The following is a 23,035-nucleotide window of genomic DNA, read 5'->3' on the forward strand; positions in this document are numbered from 1 at the left end:
CCCACCCCCTACCACTCAGCAACCCTCAGTTTGTTTCCTGAGTAAGAATTCCTCATATCAGTGAGATCATATGATACATGTCTTTCTCTGATTGACTTATTTCGCTTAGCATAATACTCTCTAATTCCATTCTAGTCTCCCACCTTCTTTTGTTTCTTAAAACAAAACTGGATATAGGGGAGCTCCTGCCAGGGTTGTTGCAGCACAGAGATTTAGGTTTCATTCTGTGTCTGCAAAGCATGCGGGGTTCTCTATGGGATCTACAGCTGCAGTATGCTCTCTGCTTCCTTCTGTATGCACCCCTATTGATCCCTGCTGCGCTGAGGTGGGACTCTTCCACTGAATTTATGACTTGGGGCTTCAGTTGTCTCTTGGTTTTCCTGAAAATGAACTTGGTGTTTTTGTTTTCTATTCTTGTTGACATTGGACAGTTTCTGAGAGGAGAATGGGGAAGTGTTGATTTTAGACCATCATTTGCAAACTGGAAGACCTCCTTGTAAAGTTTTTTAATATTAAAGTGAAAAATGTGGAGACTTTAATAATTGTTTTGATTTGTTAATGTGAAACAACTATAGACTTTAATACATTTATATATTTTATTCAGGAATCCCTAGAGGACTTATTTGGCAGATGAAATTTAGACAATTGTATGATTAAACAAATTACAGAAAACTGAGGAAATCTTATTAGCACAGAATTTTTTTTTACATTCCCCCCCCACCAAAGATTGTGAATACTATTTAAACACTGGTTAACTCTTGTAAGAAAACATCAAACTTTCAAATTTACTTATAAAAAGTATATATGGTTGAGGCATTTAAAAGCTAATAGAGTTAAGTTAGACTCCTGGGACCTTTCTATCATGAATTCACTTATCTCTGAATTCATTAACAATTTCAGTTTTATATGTCTGAATTGTAGATTCAGAGAATAGCTAAGTTATACCCTGGCCAAATCCCACCCCAGAGATGATATAGAAGGTGTATGGAATGATTTTTCACCTTAGAATTTTAAAATATAAAAACTCAAAGCATTGATACCTAGTAACCCACTTCTAGGTCCTGTATTTATGTGGTCATCTTATCAGTCTTCCCCAGAACACCCCTTTCTTTAATGGCATGTGTCCTTGCTTTTCTTTTTTTTTTTTTTTTTAAGGTTTTATTTATTTATTTGACAGAGAGAGATATAGCGAGAGAGGGAACACAAGCAGGGGGAGTGGCAGAGGGAGAAGCAGACTCCCCGCTGAGCAGGAAGCCCGATGCGGGGCTAGATCCCAGGACCCTGGGACCATGACCTGAGCCGAAGGCAGACGCTTAACGACTGAGCCACCCAGGTGCCCCATGTGTCCTTGCTTTTCAAATATAGGACTTTGGAATTACTCCTTTTGTGTCTATTTTTATACCTTGCTCTTGGTGTAAGATTAGAAGTCCTAATCTTTCCCCAGATTTACACATTACTTTTATTGAAATTATATTTTACAATAAGTCACTTGTCAGGACTCACATACTTAGGCTTCAGGATGAAAAGGAACGAATGCTTAGCCTCTCTCTAGTTAACTAATAGGTGAAAAGGAGTGCTGTGCATTTGGGAAGGGAAGTGGAGAAAGTTGAAATGTACATACTCGTGTTTCCCTCTTCAAGTTACTCAGTCTTTCCTTTGCTGTTTAATTTTGGTGGATAGTTGTAGTTTTGGTGTTTGAGATAGATGAGGTGGAGAAGTGGAAGTGTTCAGGTATTTGGCAAAAGTGGAAGTGTCATTGTGTCCTTGGGAGAAGAACACAGTTATCTGAAGAAATAAACATACTGGCCGATTTTGGCCAGTTGTCTCCGCACAGTATACCCAGTGGGACTCTGTTATAAAGGATAATTAAGGACCACGCAGCGTCATTTGTTATTTGGAAACATTCATTAAGGAGAAATCTTGTTCCTGTAAATTATGCCATATTGTTTGTTCCTCTTTCTCCTTTCTCTCAATAATGATGAAAATAGCATCAGAGCAGAGGTGGGCTCTGTGGAAAGATTTTATGTGTGTATCTTAATGAGAAGAAAATATATTCAAAATGCTTGACACAATAGCTGCTCAGTAAATAATCTATTTATTAAACTTTTTATTTTTGAACTAATTTTGAATTAATAGGAAGGTTCAAAGAGATATACAAGGGGGTCCCATTCAGTCTTCACCCAACCTCTCCTGATTTAACATCTTGTATTTCTACAGTACAATATCAAAACCAGGAAAATGACATCAGTACAATCCTAGAGCTTACTCTGATTTCACCAGATATGCAAGGCCTCGTGTGTGGGTATAACTCTGTGCACTTTTATTACATGTGTAGTTTTGTATAACCATCACAACTGAGATACCCGACTGTCCCATCACCACCCCAATGGTTACCTGTTTATAGCCACACTCCCTGTTCTCCATCCATAGTCCCTGGCAGCCACAAATCTGTTCTTCAACTCTCTAATTATGTTATTTCACGAATGCTTTATAAATGGAACCATGCAGTATGTATCCTTTTGAGTTGTTTTGTTTTCCAAATCTCTTTGCTTTTTAGTTACAGTATTTTAATGCTATTGACTTTGGCTTTCTGGTGGTAGCACTTTGGCTTAGCAAAGAAAATGTTCACATTTTGTTTTGTCTTATTCAGTAGGTTTCACTTGCCAGCATGTAAGTCATGCTGTCAGTGTGAATCATGTGAAGAAAGCAATAGCTGAGAATGTGTGGTCAGTTTGCTCGGACTGTTTAAAAGAAAGAAAATTCTGTGATGGGCAGCCAGTACTTCCCTCTGACATATGGTTGTGCCTCAAGTGTGGTTTTCAGGTGAGAAGCGTGATTTTTATATGTGAGTTTGTCTTAAATATTTTTCTTAAATGCTTATTGTGAGTTGGACTGTTGGTAATGTTTAGAACTTAAAATAAATTTATTCCTGTTTAGATATAACTCTCCAAGGCTCAACTTAGAAACATTAGTTAAGGTAAAATAAAAGGAATATTGTATTCAGAAAGTAACCACATGTGGTTTAGAAATACTTTGAAAGGGAATCCAACCTACTTGCAGTAGTTCTCACATCTGGACCTGCCTTTACCTATTTGTATTTACTTACGAAATGGATCCAAATTTTTTTACATCTTACTAGATTAATTTTTTTTTCTCTCTATGAAAGGATTCTTTTTTTTAAAATAATTTTTAACAGCTTAGAAGCTATTAATATCTGTAATATTTTTTGAAAAACATTTAAGATGTTTTAATTTTAATCAATTTTAATTGATGTCTACAATTTTTCTAAAATAAGAGGAATCCTTATTATCTCACATAGTTCGTAAGTAGGACCACATCAGGATTAGTTAATTCCATGAAAAGAACATTGAAAACTGAGCTTTCTTCCATTTTTCTTTTGTCCACCCTCAATTTCATGGCTTTTTATGGCCGAAGATATTTCATGCATTATATATCATACAGCCATCCCCAAGGCCAGAAAGAGGGCAAAAAGGACATCCCTTTCCTGTTTTTGTTTCAGTTTTTAAGTATGTGAAACTTTTCCCAGAAACATCTAGCAGACTGCCCCTCATGTTGCATTGACCAGAACTGGATCTTATTTCTTTACTTACCTGGTGAGGGAAATTACTGTGATTGGTCTGAGTCTCATTAGTTGCCAATGGGTTTGGGTGGAGGTGTGGACAATTTTAGAAAATGTGTGCATAGGAGGAGGGCACTGGTCTGTGAAGATGCTCGGTGCCCCACAGTGTGCAAGGCAGAGAGTGTATACATTTTTAAATAATAGGGAAATGAACTCAGCTCATGATTGTTTTAGGCAAATACTATATAACAAAAAGCAAGTTAGCCTCTTTGCAAGAAATTAAATTTAATGAGAATCTATATTATTTTCTGTAACTTTTCCCTCCTGTTTGAAATTAAAAACCAAAACTTTTTTAATATGAGTATGATTTAAGTTTTGATTAATTTGAAACAAACTTACATGTAAATTGTACAAATAGCATTCTGTTCATCTTTAGGGATGTGGTAGAAACTCAGAAAGCCAACATTCACTGAAGCACTACAAGAGTTGGAGAACAGAATCTCATTGTGTTACAATTAGTCTGAGCACATGGATTATATGGTAAGTTAGATTTTATTACTACTTGTGTCCACTACAAAAAAATATCATTTTCTTTGAGCTTTACTAAGTAAGATATTTAAAGATGTTATACCCCCCTTACACTTTTTAGCTTGAACACAACCTGTGGAATACTTTAAGAAAAGTAACATTACCCATGAATATAAAATTTAAATAAGGAAAAATTTAGTCATCCCTCTACTTTTTTTTTTTTTAAACATTTTCTTCATAGGATAAAGAAACATTCTTCGTAGTTGATTTTTCATAATGAACTTGCTAATACAGAATTCCAGAGTTCTAGAGAAGGAAGGTACTTCAAGCAGTCAGGTGGTTTGGTGATTCCCTAGAGGGGAAAGGGTAAGCCTGGGCATATGCAGTGTGTAAAAACTGCTCGGGTGTTTCTACTACTTAATCCTGGCTGGGAACCAAGTCCAGTTCCCTCATTTTACATATAAAGACACTGGTTACAAAGTAAACATCCAGTCACTAAAACAAGTCTTTTGATTCCCTAGTTTCTTAGGAGCTCAGTTGGTTATTTCTTTTTTTTTTAAGTTTTTTATTTTTTTTATTCATTTGAGACAGAGAGATACAGAGCGCGAGCAGGGGGAGGTTCAGAGGGAGAGGGAGAAGCCCACTCTCTGCTGAGCAGGGAGCCGGATGTGGGACTCGATCCCAGGACCCTGGGATCATGACCTGAGCCGAAGGCAGAGGCTTAACCATCTGAGCTACCCAGGCGCCCCTTTTTTGGTTATTTCTAATGGAAACAAGTAGAATTAATTTATGTTGAGCTGTCCTCTTTTCTCCAGTTCACTGCCATTGTGTGGTTTTTATTCACATTTTCTTTTTGTACTCTTAAAGTTACAATACATTTTATAGCAAGTAAAAATTAAATTGCAGCATCAGTAAAAATTTCTTGACATTTCAATATTTTGCAAATGAGCAATTTTTATTATTTTTGGCAATAGTATGTCAGTAAATTTTGAGGGTTTATAATAGTGTAAACCTGGTAATTCTACATTGTTTGAATTCCGTCATGGTCTATTAGAAAAGATGTTTTGGGAATGTTTTCTGTGACTTGTTTCCTTCACAGATTTATCTATGTATCTATGTATTTCTGTATGCAAGTGATAGAGTAATATTTGTATTTTGAGTATGAGTAAATATTTGACTGAATTTTGAGTGCTATTTAGAAAAAGAATCCAAACCTAGTTTATAGCCATTAATCTCAGGACCCCTATTAATTATAAGAAGATTGTGAATATGTAAGGTGGTATTGGTATAACACATTATACTTTCAATATGTTCAAATATATGTTTTTATTTGACCGTTGGATCTTATGAAATTAAAGGAAGCAGGTAATGATAATACATAGAAGAAATCTTTGTTAATACTATATGCACTAATGAGTAAACTTAGTGGAAGCTAATTTTCTAAAAAGTAATGTGCTTTGAAAATCTCTTTGGGAGCTCTCTCTTCCCAACTAAGCCCCAAACAAAACAAAACACTACCCAGTCTTCCCCGTCTCTATAAGTGGCACCTCCATCACTTAAGTATTCAGGCCAGAAACCTAGCACTTACTTTCTCTCCCTTTTTATCTTAATTTTTAATCCTTTGACGAAAGTAGACAAAATGGTATAATGAAATCCTCCATACCCATCACCCAACTTTAAACATTCCCAACTTGCAGCAAGTCTTTCCTCTAGACCAGAATTTCTCAATCTCAGTACTGTCGTCATTTGAGCTGATAATTCTTTGTTGCAAAATTCCTCCTGTTCGAGAATCACTGACTTACCCTCATCCACTTCCCTCGTTCCATGGCAGTTATTTTTATACTTCTCTGTTTCTACCTGAAATTTCTGTAAAATAAATCTGTTCATTTTTCTCCAGATCTCCTGCTTCTACCCTGACCTTCTATTCCTGATTCCCTCCATCTGACATTAGTCCGAGTGATGTTTTTAAGATATAGATTGGATCACATCATTCCCCTCCTTAAAAAACTCCTCATGGCTTTCCATTACACTTAGGATAAAGTACCAGAACTTTAATTTGAATGATAAGGCTCTGTATGAACTGTCTCCTGCTTATTTCTCTAGACTTACCTAATGCCTCACTCTACATGTATACTTTTTGCCCCACCCCACCCCACCCCAATTTAAAGACAAGACTGGATAAATATCAACTTTATTACTTTATTACCTGGTGTGCAACATTATTGAAGATGCTTTCATAATATCGGCTTACATATTTGTATTTTTTCAGGTGTTATGAATGTGATGAAAAATTATCAACACAGTGTAATAAGAAGGTTTTGGCCCAAACAGTTGATTTTCTCCAGAAGCATGTTTCTAAAACACAAACAAGTAAGTTAAGCAGTTGCCAAAGAAATTTGTATTAACGTATGATATTTTATATTTCATATAGAGAGTTTGTAAATTCATAAATAATACCTTAGATTTTGCTGAGACCTTTCTGCACAAGTGCCATGCATTCTTAGGTAGTAATCTTGTGATGTTATCTTGTGTTGTATTTACGTAACTAATATGAGAAGCTAGAGAGGATAGTGACTAGATCTTGGGCTTCTGAGTCAAACAGTGCTGAGTTTGAATTCAGGCTCCACTTAAATTACTTATTGTCTGTGTGTCTTTTACTTCTTAGTTTACTTACTTTAAAAATTAGGATGATCATTCCAATGTGTGGGGTTATTGTGAGGCTTAGAGATAATGTGTTCTAAACATTTAGAAATAATGTATGTAAAAATGCTTGCACGGTGCCCAACACGTATTTATGAAGTGGCATCTATTCTTTGTTACGTAATCATAGTGCGGTTCTGACGCTAGCCACCCAGAGTTAGGCTAACCTTACAGATTAAGGGCTTGCTTAGTCCCACACAAGATTGCCCTCACTTCAGACACCATCCTTAGGCTCCTGCATTTTCAGGCCGTCCACATTTCTGACAAACTGGCTATAAATTTAGGGGTTCCCACTACCCTTCTTAGGTTCAGTAATTTGCTAGAATGACTCAGAGAACTCAGGAAAGTCCTATAGTTAAAATTATAGTTTTACTATAGCAGAAAAAAGATACAAATCAGGACCAGCCAAAAGAATATACACATTGGGCAAGGACTAGAAAAGTCCCAAACATGAAGCCCCTGTATCTTCTTTTTGTGGGGTTAGGATACATCACCTTCCTGGCACATTGATGTTTATCATCCACACAGAGTATTGTTAACCAGGAAAGCTACCTGGAGCTGTGGTGTCCAGAGTTTTTAATTGGTGTTTTATTGAATAGGCACCAGTGCTTGACTCATTGGCCATGTGATTGAACTCAGTCTCCGGTACCTCAACCCTCTAATCACACATTGGTCTTTCTGGCATGGCTAGCTGCCATCCTGAGTAATCTTATTAGCATAAACTGTCTAGGGGCCCACCAAGAATAAGAAAGACACTCCTGACCCTCTGGAGATCCCAGGATTTAGGGGTTACTTCTCAGGAACCTGGTACAAAAGGCGGCCAAATCCGTTATTATTCAGTAGTAATGTATTATATGTTATATACTTCATTAACTATGTATGTTGTTACCTAACATATAAACAATATATAATACATGTTGATCTAAATGAAGGGTATATAGGGAAGCAGTTTCTTCATTCAGAAATATTAAGTGCCTACCACATGCTGGGTTTTATACTTTATTCAATATTAGTGATAAAACAAAAGAACAGTTTTATATTGCTCTCTTGGGGTATACAGTATAGTGGGAGAGACAGACAAAAAAAAATTTATATGTAAACTTCTGATATGTGCAAAGGAAAAGAAGAGATTGCAGGGATAGGTAATAATCTAGTGGTCACAGTGATCAAAAAAGGCCAGTATAGCTGGAGTGTGGTTTGCTGGGAGAGAGTAGAATGAAATGAGGAAGTGAGTGGGGAAAAAAAAAGTGAGTGTGGGAGTTCATGAAGGATACTGTAAGGAATTCCATGGTAAAGAATTTTTATTTTATTGGAAGTGTAATGGAAGCTATTAAAGTGTTTTAAGCAGGGGAGTAACGTCATTTCATCTTTTTTAAATAACATTATTCTAATTGCTGTATGGACGGTTGGAGTTAAGAGTTGAGGTGAGGAGATCATTAAGGTCAGAGGACGTTGTTGTGGTAGGGTGGGTGAGAAACTAGCAGAGGCACTGGTGGAAAGTGGGTGGATTAGATGTAGTGAGTGAGGGAGAGTGGGAAGAATCCATACTCACCTTGGGGTTTTGGTACAGGTGAAAGGGTGAATGGAGATGATAATTTTGAAATGCCTTTGGTGCAGAATTGAACTGCTTAGCAGGTGGCATTCAGAAACTGAAAAATTACATTAAAATATACTAGTCGTCAGCTATATTTTCTTTTTTTTTAAGATTTTATTTATTTATTTGACACAGAGAGAGAAAGCACAAGTAGGCAGAGAGGCGGGCAGAGAGAGAGGGAGAAGCAGGCTCTCCACTGAGCAGGGAGCCGGACGTGGGGCTCGATCCCAGGACCCACGGATCATGACCTGAGCCGAAGGCATCCGCTTAACCGACTGAGCCACCCAGGCGCCCCTATCAGCTATATTTTCTATAGCCCAATATACAAGTGTTTCTGTTAGCTATTGCTCGAGACAATGATAGCGGACAAATTGGCAAAGGAACTGGAGGAGGTCAACACAGGTTCCAGACAGAAGAAATGATTAATTTTTTTCACTCATTTATTTATTTAACAAACATGTATTGAAACCTTACTCTGTCCCAAGCATACTAGTCATAGCTCCAATTCTGCTCAAATAAAGAACCAGGAAAATATGGTGATGATAGACATTTAACACTTTAGGAACAGCTGTTGGTCTTAATGCTGCCTCCTGAAAACTGCACTTTTTTTAAAGATTTTATTTATTTGTTTGTTTATTTACTTATTTATTTGAGAGAGAGAGAGAGTGAGAAATAGCATGAGAGGGGAGAGGGTCAGAGGGAGAAGCAGGCTCCCCGCTGAGCAGATAGCCTGATGTGGGGCTCGATCCTAGGACCCTGGGATCATGACCTGAGCCGAAGGCAGTCGCTTAACCAACTGAGTCCTAGGCGCCCCTGAAAACTGCACATTTAATGTGCTTTTTTGGCCACAATAAGATATGTAGGGGTATGATGCCAGGGGTGGCCAAAGTACAATTATAGGAAATATTTTATCTGGATTTTTTTTTTCCATCTTAGAGGTTCCTTGAGGTTAAGGATAAAGACAGTCTGATTTCATTCCATTTTTACAGATTTCTTGAATTTATTATCATAAAGGATATAAGGTAGGGAGCATGGAACGATATGGTAGAAAGAACATGGGCTTTGTCACGGTGTGGGGTCGGGCATTCAAATTTGACTCTTTCAATCACTGGCTATTTGACCTGGGGCAGGTTATGGTTCATCTGACCCTTATTTTCCTCAGCAGTTCCTCCCTCTTTTCCGTGGTATTTCAGGGAGTAAAGACTGATAAGACAGTTCCTATCCTAAAGATTAATGGTAAGCAGAATAGAGTTGTATTCTGAGTGCTATTCAAACAAAGTTCTTTAGATACTCAAAAAGGGGGGCGCCTGGGTGGCTTAGTCATTAAGCGTCTGCCTTCAGCTCAGGTCATGATCCCAGGGTCCTGGGATCAAGCCCCGCGTCGGGCTCCCTGCTCAGCAGGAGGCCTGCTTCTCCCTCTCCCACTACCCCTGTTTGTATTCCTGCTTTACCCGTCTTTCTGTGTCAAATAAATAAAGTTTTCAAAAAAAAAAATAGGTACTCAAAAAGGTTATAATGTTCAATTGAAAAGGACTTGAGAAAGAATCGTGAATGAGTTGGCTTTCAAGCTGACCCTTAAAGGAAGAATTTTGGATAGGTAGAGATGAGAAAAGCAATGATTTCAGGTAGTGGGAAGCACCGGTGTAACCCTTAATTGTGTTTATGGAACCATGGGTAGCACCTGGAATAATGGGAAACAGGTTCTTGAGGGAGTTTGAGTGTGTGTCGAGCCTTCAAAGTTAGGGAGAGACATAGCCCTGAATTCAAGGTTTCCAGAAGTTCCAGGTCAAAATGTCATTATCCTTGTGTTCCAAGCTACAGTATCTCTCAGGCAAGTTTGATTTAAAATAAGATCCGTTGGCATTCTAGAAGTAAGTTTTTTTGGGATAGTAATCTGCAATATTCTTTCTTGCATGAGGCTTTATTTTTATAAAATACATTAAAAATCAGATATGAAGTAGCTATTGAGGTTTGTAGGAATGCTGGATTATGATTATGCAGCTATTAAATGATAATTGTGAAGACTGTTGAAATATAAAAATGTCTGAATATGGCAATTCAAAAAGAGTATGAAACTATTGTGTTTTAGGCGGGAGGATAAGAATGGTTTTAAAGGATTCTTTTTATATTTTGCTCTAAGAAAACTGCTGAGAAAAGCCTGTACCTGTACCTTACACATGTCAAGTTACGCAAAGCCTGAGCAGTTTCATGTCTAATACATCTAATTTAGCTACTCTGCACAGAGAATCTTAGCCAATGTCCCATCCATTTGTAAATACCATCAGCTCAGTGAATCTCAGCTTTTGGTCTCAGTAGCCCTTTAGATTCTTAAAAAAATTAGTGAGGACGTAAAGAGTTTTGCTTAGGTGGGTTATACCTATCAATATTTATCATGTTAGAAATTAAAATAAAAAATTACAATATTTATTAAATCACTGAAAAATAGCAATAATTTCCATGACATGTTAACACAATGTTTTTAGGAAAGATAACAATTTTGTAAAACAACACAAACTTAGTAAGTGGCATTTACATTTTTATAAATCTCTTTAGTGTCTAGCTTAATAAAAACAATAATTGTATTCTCTCTACTTCTGTATTCGTCTATGATATGGTGTATAGTCTCTGGAAAATGCATTATATAACAGAATGAATGAAAGTAAAAGCAAATAATATCCTAGGCTTACTATGAAAATACGTTTGACCTTAAGGACCTGGGAAAGGAGGAGGGTGTCTTCAGATCCACTTTTAGAACTGCTGAACTAGCACATTTCTGTCTGTATTTTCTGTCTTCAACCTTATTTGCCCTAAGTACATCCTATTTCAAGGACACTTTCCCAGTCTTTTACCTTATCTTTTCTACTTATGTGCAGGATACCTTAGAGTCTAAGAACACGTGGTTTTGTGGTGTTTAGTTTTCTTGTATATATGTGTCTTTTTAAAAATATTTTTAAAATTTAAATTCAATTAATTAACATATAATGTATTATTGGTTTCAGAGGTAGAGGTCAGTGATTCATCAGTCTTAGATAATACCCAGTACTCCTTTTTTTTTTTAAAGATTTTATTTTTTATTTTTTAGAGAGCGAGCGAGAGAGAAACAGCATGAGAGGGGAGAGGGTCAGAGGGAGAAGCAGGCTCCCCGCTGAGCCGGGAGCCCGATGTGGGACTCGATCCCAGGACCCTGGGATCATGACCTGAGCCGAAGGCAGACGCTTAACCATCTGAGCCACCCAGGCGCCCAATACCCAGTACTCCTTATGTCAGGTGCCCTCCTTAATGTTCATCACCCAGTATATGTCTTTTTATAAAACTGCACGTTCCTTGAGGATTATACCCTGGCTCATAGTCTCTTTGATTCTCAGTGTGGCTAAGCAGTAAATACTTGCTGAATTGAACTGAGCTAGCATGTGATGAGTTTTACTGAAGAAGTAGGAAAAGCGTTGCATTTTCACCAAAAAAGCCTTGAATGTTAATCTCAAAATTATTTTATTTATTCATTCAGCTTTTAATATACTTGAGCTTCTACCTTGTGCCAGATGCTGTGCTAGATACTGGAGATACAATAGTGAATGAAACAGATCTATTTCTATTTCTGCCCTTTCAATCTTCTGGTCAAGTGAGGGATAATTGACAAATCACACTTAATTGCTTAATAATTGCTTAGGGAGTGCTGTGATGGTGCAAGTGCAGGGGACTATGAGGATACTTTGGAGTAGTATCGAATGTAGACTGGCTATTTTTATTTAGAGCCAGAGCCTTTTTTTTTTTTTTTTTTTTTTGAGAGAGCATTCGCGAGTGCATGAGCAGGGGGAGGGGCAAAGGGAGAGGGAGAAGACTCCCTACTGAGCGGGGGCTTGATCCCAGGACCTGAGCTGAAGTCAGACACTTAACAGACTGAGCCACACAGGTGCCCCTAGAGCAAGAGCCTTCTAAGCCAAGAGCTGAAGGATATGTAGAAATTAGGTAGGCCAAGAGGAAAGGGGTGTATGTTCAGGTGGAGGAAATAGCTCATTGATGAAGGAGCTTGATCAGGGAATCCTATAGAGCTGTAGGTTAAGTTTTGTGATGTTGGGGGCTGGTGAGAGGGTGAGACTAGAGGTAAGTAGGAGTAGATATTGAAGGGCCTTGTAAGTTTAGAGTTTATCCTGTAGGCAGTTAGGAACCACTAATGGATTTTTTTTTTTTTAAAGAATTTATTTAATTATTTGAGAGAGAGACACAGCGAGAGAGGGAACACAAGCAGGGGGAATGGGAGAGGGAGAAGCAGGCTTCCCGCCGAGCAGGAGCCCGATGCGGGGCTCGATCCCAGGACCCTGGGATCATGACCTGAGCCGAAGGCAGACGCTTAACGACTGAGCCACCCAGGCGCCCCGCCACTAATGGATTTTAAGTGGAGAAGTAGACAATCAGTTTTGTATTTTAGGAAGATCACTTAACTGTAACATGGAGATGGATAGAAATGCCTTTGTATATATACCTACTCATTCATGTGGCAGTATCAATTTATTATATGACTGAAGATTTTTTAAGGCTAATGGTTAACAGGAGTTAGTGGAATTTGGAGAATAGACAGGTGAGGTAATTATTATTTGGTTCTAATGTACAGGAGTGCGGGGCCGGCAAGTTTTTTTCTTTTTACTCTTTAAAGATTAAACTTTTCAGCTGTAGAAATGGGCAAATTACATTAATGCTACATGACTGGCTTAAGTAATTGCATTAGGCAGTTGAGGAAACCCCAGTGCAGGTTCCCAGAGGAATGCTTACAGCTGTGTAGATTTCACATCTGATCCTAGGATTGCTTAAAAAAAAAAATCCACACCTTCCCCTCAAATACCAGAAAACTAAAAGCAAGTAAAATCCCCGTATAATAAGGTCACCTATAACACAAGATATAAAAAAAGCAAGAAAACTTTATTGTGAAAACCGAGAAATATGTATTATTAGAAAGTGGGCCACTGTTTTCTGAAGGCTGAGGTATGTCCTAGTCTTGTAAATGTCATGTAAATATTCTACAAATACTTACTGAATATAGGTATTCCTGGTGAAATAATATCATTGAATATTGGTTTACTTTTTGTGAACTAGATGGATGATTGACAATCCCACATTGTTTTCTGAATAATTTTGGCCCATAATTTTTAATACTGGTGGAATGCCACTTTCAAAGAGCTTAAAGAGGGCATAAAATATATTCTGTTAAATTCATTAAGCTTATGCTTTTGGTGTAAAAAGACACTAGGTATGTTGGTTCTTTTGGTTTTATTAGGAATAAGTTTGGGGCGCCTGGGTGGCTCAGTTGGTTAAGCGACTGCCTTCGGCTCAGGTCATGATCCTGGAGTCCCGGGATCGAGTCCTGCATTGGGCTCCCTGCTCGGCAGGGAGTCTGCTTCTCCCTCTGACCCTCCTCCCTCTCGTGCTCTCTGTCTCTCATTCTCTCTGTCTCAAATAAATAAATAAAATCTTTAAAAAAAAAAAAAAGGAATACGTTTGCTGTATCTTTTTTTGAAATAAGAAAGTAAAGGGCGGGGCGCCTGGGTGGCTCAGTCGTTAAGTGTCTGCCTTTGGCTCAGGTCATGCTCCCAGGGTCCTGGGATCGAGCCCCGCATCGGGCTCCCTGCTCTGCGGAAGCCTGCTTCTCCCTCTCTCACTCCCCCTGCCTGTGTTCCCTCTCTTGCTGTGTCTCTGTCTGTCAAATAAATAAATAAAATCATTAAAAAAAACAGTAAATGGCATGTTTGGGATCTGAAATAATATATCTGAGGATAAATAATACTGTGCCCTTTTATAGCAACAATTTGAATATAAAGTAATACTTTATAACTTTTTTTAAAAAGTAATACATTCTGTTTTGCTATAAAGTGACAGTCACACACCTAAAAAATTTATTTGCATTTTCAAAAATAAGCACTAAAAATAGTTACTTCCATGTGTAAAAGGGGTTAGGGACAAAAAGATGTTGGGCATTTAAAAAACAACTAATTGTTACCCGTAGGGATATAAATCCAGAGTTCTCTATTGAAACTACATAACACAGGAAATTATCTGAGTGACTATTTTCTCAGTTCTCCCAAAGATGGCACTAACTATTTAGTACCTTTGCAAATGTATAGGGAGAAGTTAACTGCATACAGTGAGTGCCTAGGCCATTAGGGCTTTAATTCTTTTCAGGAACCCTTTGAGAAGGGCTGCTATAAACTTTAATAAAGGTGTAAATTCACACCAAAGACATCCAGCAATTGATTACATCCAGCTTTTGCTAAAGAGTAGTGTGGCCTTTTCTTTCATATCACCACTAACATTTCATTAGTGTCTTAAATTATCACACTTATTAACCTTATAATCCATTGTTATCCAGACAGATAGTAGATCAAAACGGTTAAGTTTGTGGAATATGAAGCCAGACTGCCTCGGTTTGAATCTCCTGTCACTAAAAACTGTGTGCCTTAATTTCATCGTCCTCTCTACAGTGGGGACAATTATCAGAGAAAATAATTCTTTCAGACTCTTTCTTTAAATAAGCAAACTGCAAAATAAATTTATTTTCCCTGTGCCCATGGGAAACTCAAGAATCACCAGTGTTCCCCTTTTGGTTTAACCAAGGTAATTTACAAATATTTATAACTTTAAGAAAAGGTAGACATTTATTATTGCTTGGCAACAAATTTACTAGTCACTGTTTTCAGTTTTCTCCCATGAAAGCTGCATCTCTTTGTACTTGCTCTTTATTTCTGTAGGTTATTTATTTATTTTTTTTGGAATTTTTGGACAGTTTAGAAACACACCTTAAATTTTGATTACTGTTGTTAAGCTGCCTTCCAGAAAGATTATACACAGGGTATAATTGACAAGAATACCTATTTTCCCATATTTAGCTTTGTTTATAGTTTTTAGGGGTTTTATTTTTTGGCAATAATGAAGTTTTTAATGTCCTCATTACCAGATCCATCAATCTTTTCTGTAAAGATTTTTTAGTCTTTTGGGCCATGCTTTGAAAACTTTTGTACTCTGCTATTATAAGGATATTCACCTACAATTTCTTTCTTTTTTTTTTTTTTTAAGATTTTATTTATTTGACAGAGAGAGACACAGTGAGAGAAGGAACACAAGCAGGGGGAATGGGAGAGGGAGAAGCAGTCTTCCCACTGAGCGTGGCGCTTGATCCCAGGACCCTGGGATCATGACCTGAGCCGAAGGCAGATGCCTAACAACTGAGCCACCCAGGCGCCCCTCACCTACAATTTCTTGTACATTACTTTTTAATATATGTCTGATTTGATATTTTTAAATTTGGTTTAAAAAAAAAAGATGATCATAGGATCTTTGTATTGGAGTCATTTTTATGGTAGGAAAATTTGAGCTACTTAAGATTACTTTTTAGATAGCCTTAGTCTTAGCCAAGTTGTTGAAAAAAAATTTTTTTTTCTTTTCTGGTGCTGTGATCACCCAGTTTTCTGTCTTGCAAGACCTGAGGTATGTATAGAACCTATCAGGTCTATTCAGTTAACCAGCAACTCTTTGAGTACTCAGATTCTAGGCTTAAAGGGAAACGACAGAGATCTAAAAGAGCTTTAAAAATTTTATCTGGAATGCCTGAAGCTTTCTCTCAATGTTCTTTGATTTCTGGGTCTATGTTTATTTTATTACGAAAGTACAATATCTGATGACAGTGTTGGTAATATAAAGAGATAAGGAAGGTGAGATAGAGTAAATCCCTTTTGATATAATAACCTTGTAGCCCTGAAAATCTTTGATGAATCTTTCTAATTATGGGGATTTCATGGGATCAGGTAAAAGTTGAGAACAAAATAAATAATTGGTAATCAAATTTTATCAGTTTGTCTTTTTTGTTATTGCTGCAGCAGCCTTATCCTTCTAATTATACCGTACTTCAAAACATCTTGAAGTTCAGCCCTTAGTGCATTTGGTTCTGTATTTATAAAGGAAGAGTTCGTAAAGTGAATATGATCTAAAATTACTGCCAGATTGAGAAGTGTTGTTATCTCTATAAGCAAAATGATTAGTAATCATTCCTCATTAATAATACATTACTCTTTATTAAAACCCACACATCTGTTAGTATGTCAAATTATTGAGAGACTGATTCAGATACCCTTGTTTTATTTTTTATTTTAAGATTTATTTATTTGAGAGGGGGAGGGGCAGAGCCAGATGCTTAATGACTGAGCCACCCAGGAGCCCCGGTACTCTTGTTTTAAACTAGAATCTTAAATTCTCAGCTGATAGTTTCTTAGTGAGCAAATGTACATGTATACTTAGTTTCTAAAAGTTTTGCTGAGATGTTATTATGAATGTGAGGTTTAATATCTCTATGCTGTTTGCTGTATATCAGTCTTTATACTCATAAATCATAAGCAATTAAATATAAACATTTACAGATAGTAGTTCATATAGTACCTGATAAAATGGAAATTTAATAAATCAATTGAATTTGAATTGTTACATTTTATAAATATTCTACTTAGTAAAACCAAAAACTTGCACTTAAAAACACACTTAGGGGTGCTTGGGTGGCTCAGTCATTTAAGTGTCCGACTCTTGATTTCCGCTCAGGTCATGACCTCAAGGTTGTGGGATCGAGCCCTGTGTCCTGCTCTGCGTTCAGCTGGGAGTCTGATTAAGATTCTCCCTCTCCCTCTGCCCACCCCCCTGCTCAGTACTCACACGCTCTGTCTTTCTCTCAAATAAATAAATCTTTAAAAAAAAATTAAACACATTTAAATAGTTCTTAGAAAATGTCATTTTATTTTCTAGTTAAATTATCTGATGTATTTATTTAAGTCTAATAGCATAATTGTGAATATGTTCTCAGACTTACATGTAAAAGGCAATAAACAGACCCTTGCCACTTGTGTGAAGTGGCTATTTAACCATGAAATAAACTATTTTTATTGCCATTGCCCTGTGGATATGTTCTTTCTGGCAGTGCTGTCCATATTTGGTGGCTCTGCATGGAGAGCCAGGTGGTGCTGAAAAGCATCGCACAGTGAAGCGTGGATATATCTAGGTTCAACATTTGTCATCCCTTACTGCTTAAGGGAAGGATAAAATCTGTTTTTCCATATGTTTATGCTTTTTTTTTTGCCCGCAGTTTTGTCCAGATGGTCTTATGAACATTGTTTACTTTAGGATGTTATCCCAGATGTTTTGAAAAACTGATGGGTAAATGTGGTACACATATACATAATAATTTGCATGTTACAGTTTTAAAAAATTATTCTTGTAAGAATAAAATGTAATTTATTTCTGGAAATATTTTGTAAGTCAATGCTAAATGTATTAAAATACAAAAATATGAAAAATATGTTTTATATATATAATATGTATATTTATGTATAATATAATATATATTTATATATATAATATAAAATATGTTTTATAGATGTGTGTGTGTGTGTGTGTGTATGGTTAGTATAATCTGCATAGTTTATTTTCCCCAACATTTTTTCATGTTAATAAGCAAAAAAATATTCTGGCAATGTTAACTGAAGGAAATACTTTTGAGGAGTCATTTGATCAGGGTTGCATATACCTAGATATGTAAGACTCTTGCCTTCCTATCTTTTATAATTCTTCTTATTGTACTTAAATCACTGAAGAGAAATTAGGTGGTAAAATGGCAATAGATTTATAATCAAAAGATTGTCATTATGACTTTGGGCAAATCAACCTGTTGGAGATTGAGTTTTGTAAATATAAAATCAGAGTAACAACTTTACCCAAAAAGATGGACTAATGCTTGGATTTAATTACTCTAGCATCTGAAATCTCTTAAAAGTCATTATGAAGCCATCTAGTGGCAACATCAATAATGAGAGCTGAAACCTGCCTATTCTAGGCTCTAGTTGGAATCTCAGATCTAATTAAGAGGTGGACTGCTCTCATTTGCAAACCCAGCCAGGATCCATATGGGGCCTCCTCTTGTTTGTGAAATGCTTCTTGACCACTGACTGGCTTATTTCATTTGCTTTTACATCCACTTGCAGGTTTGAATACTGTCTTGCTTTTTCCTGCTTTTCCTTTTCTCCATGCCTGTTCTCTGCCCTTGAGTGACCTTTCCATTGATTGTACCAGCCTTTGCCCCCAAGCTCTAGTATGGGGTTTAATTCTTATTACTTGTTTTAATATATGGAAGACAGGAGAAGCGATCTATCTTGCTCCTTCTTTTTTGTGTTAACTCAGAACTCTAGGGTTGGGAGTAAAAAACAACTCCTCAGTATCTGGACAACACACATCTAGTAACAACCAATAATGTTTAAAGAATAAGCCAGCAAGGGCACTTGGGTGGCTCAGTCAGTTAAGCAATCTGACTCTGGATTTCATCTTAGGTCATGATCTCAGGTCCTGGAATCAAGCCCCATGTTGGGCTCCATGCTCAGCAGGGAGTCTGCTTGAGGATTCTCTCTTTGTCTACCCCTGCGCCTGCTTGCGTGTGCATTTTCTCTCTCTGTCTCTCTCTCTCAAATAAATCTTAAAAAAAAGAGAAAAGAATAAGCCAACAGGAATCAAGGGGGGGGGAAAAAAACGGGCAATAGGGTTTATGGGAAAATATTACATCATGGATAAAAGTTGCTAAGAGTTGAAAGAAAAATATTTTCCATGCGATAGATTTACTTAATGAAAAAAAACCTTAGAAACCACCAGTTCATTTTTCTCAATGAGGTAAGATGTTTCCACATGTTAGAAAGAAAAGCCAAGAAGATATGAAAACCACAAAGTCAATAAAAAGGCAAAACTCATATTAGCAATTCCGAAAATCAATTAGAAATAAGAGCTAAGCTTGAGGGCAAAAACCCAGGATGTTATAGGAAATGATTAAAGAGAAGAAAAAAGTGAGGGCAGATAAACAATGGCCATGAAGGATCACTTATGAAGGTATGGATTTTGGCACAAATAACAATTTTGGGGAGGCTCTCGGGCTGTTTTCACCCATTTACATGGTGCTTACCTTGCCAGGTGCTTTGCAGATAGTCGCTTTGCATTTAATCCTTATGAAAATCTTATAAGGAAATGTGTTAACCCCCCTTGATTGATGCTTTTTCTTTGGCAAAAGTCACAGTTGCCAAGTCACTCCTTATTTGAACCAACAGGATGCGTATGACATCAGTCTGCCCATACTTGAGATTACAGTTTCTCTTTATGGTCTTTTCTCTCTGTTTCTGTCCCTGAAAACAGGGCTACCTCCAGCCCTGTTCATCTCCCTTAATGTTGTTGCATAGAAGGGCAGGATGGGAGGGGATGTCTTTTTTTTTTTTTTTATTTGACAGAGACACAGCGAGAGAGGGAGCACAAGCAGGGGGAGTGGGAGAGGGAGAAGCAGGCTTCCCGCCGAGCAGGGAGCCCGATGCGGGGCTCGATCCCAGGACTCTGGGATCATGAACTGAGCCAAAGGCAGTCGCTTAACCAACTGAGCCACCCAGGCGCCCCTGGAGGGGATGTCTTATTTACTCTTAAAAACACATCAAAGCATGGAGGGCTAAGGTGCTACTGAATCTGCTGTTTAATCTGGTGTGTTTTCATTTATATTGAATTTTTATTATGTATGTTCTCCCCAACGTTATACCCCTGTGGAAGAAAGAGCAGTACTAAGACATTTTCTGATCTCCATCAGTCTGATTGGGGAGACAGCCAAATATTTAAAAATTAATTAGCAATGCAAGGCAGTATGTCAGTATTAGATGAATAAAACATAATTGCAAAGAACTACAAAATCTGAGGGTTGAAAGAAATTTAAAAGAATTTTTTTTTTTTTAAGATTTTATTTATTTATTTATTTGACAGAGAGAGACACAGTGAGAGAGGGAACACAAGCAGGGGGGTTGGGAGATGGAGAAGCAGGCTCCCTGCAGAGCAAGGAGCCTGATGCGGGGCTCGATCCCAGGACCCTGGGATCATGACCTGAGCCGAAGGTAGACGCTTAACGACTGAGCCACCCAGGTGCCCCTAAAAGAGTATTTTGGTTAAAATAAAAGATTTGAGAACTTGGGAATTTCCTGTCAAACTTCAAATTATATATATATTTTTAATAGATTTTATTTATTTGAGAGAGTGAGAAAACATGAGTGGGGGGACGGGCAGAGGGAGAGGCAGAGAATCTCAAGCATACTCAAACTGAGCACAGAGCCCATCGTGGGGCTTGATCTCATGATCCTGAGATCATGACCTAAGCTGAAATCAGGAGTTGGCTGCTTAATGGACTCAGCCACCCAGACGCCCCTCAAATTATATTTTGATTCAGAAAGTAATGTGCTGTTGAATAGATATGATGTCAGTTTGTAAATGTTAGAAATTGTTCATTTTCAGGTTGTTTTGAAACATGATAAATTGATATAATTTTTAAATCTTCATTAATTATATAAACCAGTGAGCCCAAAACATGTACTTATGTACCATATATATAGGCATTTTCCTTTTTATATTATAGTTCTAATTTTTTAAGCTTTTTATTTTGAAGTTTCAAACTTAGAGAAAAGTTGCAAGAACAATACAAAAAAAATTGCCATTATATGGTGATTTTACAATTCCATTATTTCTTCTGTGTATTAGTTGGCATTTTCTTGTAAGGAAGAGTTTTTCCCTTTTCCTCCAATTTAAAAAACCTATTATTGATTCTGACCCATTCTCATTTTGTTCAGTGAATAGTAAACTATTAATGACCCTTCTTTATTTTGATACTCAGATTGTCCCAGAGTGGACCAGTGGGAACCTATTCAGGATGGTGCATGTGTATTTTGACCTACTCATCACTTTTTTTGAGCACTTCCTTATTTTCTGGCACAATAAAAATGTTATAGGTTTACTTTGTTTCTTTGCTGTCCTAGGTTTAGAATCAGCCTTTTCTTCAAGAAGTTTTCATTTCTTTTAGTGGGGAATAGTATTTAGGAACTGGGATCTGGATGTTTTCTTGTTTTTTTACTTTATTCTTTTATACTTAACTATGTAATTCATCTGGAATTTATCCCTCAGTGTCGTACGTGGTATTAATACGTAGCAGTAAGATACAAACTGGAGACATTTATTTGTGTTTGTATTCTTGCCCTTCAGGGATACCAATTCAGGGGAAAATCTTAATTTTAATTAATGTATTTAAATTATTTCAAATTATATATATATATATACACATATTTGATTTTACATTTTATGTCAGTTATGTTTTCTCTAACTTAGGTGCATTTTCTAGAATCCTAAAACTTTGTGAGGAAAAATGTGAAACAGGTGAAAAAAAGAAGGGAAGAAAAGGCAGCAGTGTACCGTCTGTGAAAGGAATTTCAAATTTAGGAAATACTTGCTTTTTTAATGCAGTCATGCAGGTAAGAGCCATCAGGAATCTTTGTAAAATGTAAAAGATAACTTCGTATTTATTGACACACCTGTAAACTAGCAATTGACTGCTAAACGTTCGCCTAGAAAGGCCTGTTTTCTTTTTGTTTTAGGCTATCTGTAGCCGTTGCTATGTACATACATACATATACACACCACCTTTTCGCACAGTGCTTCCAAAAGGCCTTCTCTGTGTTTTACCATGGTTCTGTCCATAATACTGACATTTATTAAATGTGAAATGTGCTCAGTCAAGTTTTTTAAAACTCAAAAATTTTTTTGCTCTGCTAGATGACATTTGAGAGTTGAAGAGACCATTTTTTCCATAGAATCAGAGGATATTACAACCGAATCAGAAGACTTTACATTTGCTTTCTTTTAGAACTTGGCACAATCTTACATTCTTATGGAACTGATGAATGAGAACAAAGAAAATGGGACAAAACTCAAGATTTTTCCTTCCCCAGACTCTCAGCTGGTAAGAAGAATGACTACTGGGATAATAGCTCTTTTTAGATGAGCCACTGATGGTGCCAAAATTGATCTTTTGTATTTCTCAGCACTGTTAACTGAGATGGTGTTTTGAAAAAATATTTTGAAAAAATAATTCAAAAGCATTTTGTGAAAATAATCTGATTTTAAAATTCTAACGTTATACCTTCAAGATCTGTTATGGTTCAAACATATCATGGGTCAAACAATACAAAGATATCAAGGCAACTTTTAAACAAAAGGGGTTTGGATTTAGTTGAGCAAAATGTCTAGGACTCCTGTTTCGTAGTTACTGGTAACATTTGCTTAAATATAGCATTTTAGTTCTTTAAAAGTAGATTTAATTTTAATAGTGAGCATCTGAAGATTTTTTGGGGCCTAGTCTAAAAATAGGCTATTAAGCTAGTGAGAAAAGAAATAAAGAAAAAGAGCAGCCCTTAACATTCAGAAGCTGGCTTGGCACCCACAGTTAGGCCATATTGTTCAAACAATCTCACAGAATGCCAACCTCAGGCCAGGTTGCTCTGAGACTGATAAAAATAAGACAAAGCAAGGCCACTTCATAATTTTATCTGAACTCAGACAAAAACAAGGTTAGTCTACCACTTAGAAAAATCTCAAGCACCCTATTTTGACCGAAGTGAGAGACTGCTACTATTTACTAGTTATAGCTTTAGCCTCATTCTTACCTCCCAAAGAGACTAGAATTTGGGTTACCCTAACTCAAAGATAAGATTTATCAAGATACCCAGGCTAAGAATTGCCTCCACTTTCTGACAGCATTCAATTGAGAGCAAACC

At 36.9% G+C, this 23,035-nt stretch overlaps 1 protein-coding gene across 1 annotated transcript in view; it reads left to right on the forward strand.

The window, feature by feature from the left end:
• The window catches only part of USP45 (ubiquitin specific peptidase 45), a 69,436-nt gene that overhangs the window by 6,830 nt on the left and 39,571 nt on the right, over positions 1-23,035 (forward strand). Inside the window, exons 3-7 of the mRNA XM_021693423.2 lie at positions 2,654-2,823; positions 4,017-4,120; positions 6,378-6,478; positions 21,591-21,733; positions 22,126-22,221. Of these exons, the coding sequence (XP_021549098.1) occupies positions 2,654-2,823; positions 4,017-4,120; positions 6,378-6,478; positions 21,591-21,733; positions 22,126-22,221 (614 nt within the window). The remainder of the gene's footprint in view (positions 1-2,653; positions 2,824-4,016; positions 4,121-6,377; positions 6,479-21,590; positions 21,734-22,125; positions 22,222-23,035) is intronic.

The sequence above is a fragment of the Neomonachus schauinslandi genome, chromosome 8, assembly GCF_002201575.2.
Source record: "Neomonachus schauinslandi chromosome 8, ASM220157v2, whole genome shotgun sequence".
NCBI classification, from domain to species: Eukaryota; Metazoa; Chordata; class Mammalia; order Carnivora; family Phocidae; genus Neomonachus; species Neomonachus schauinslandi.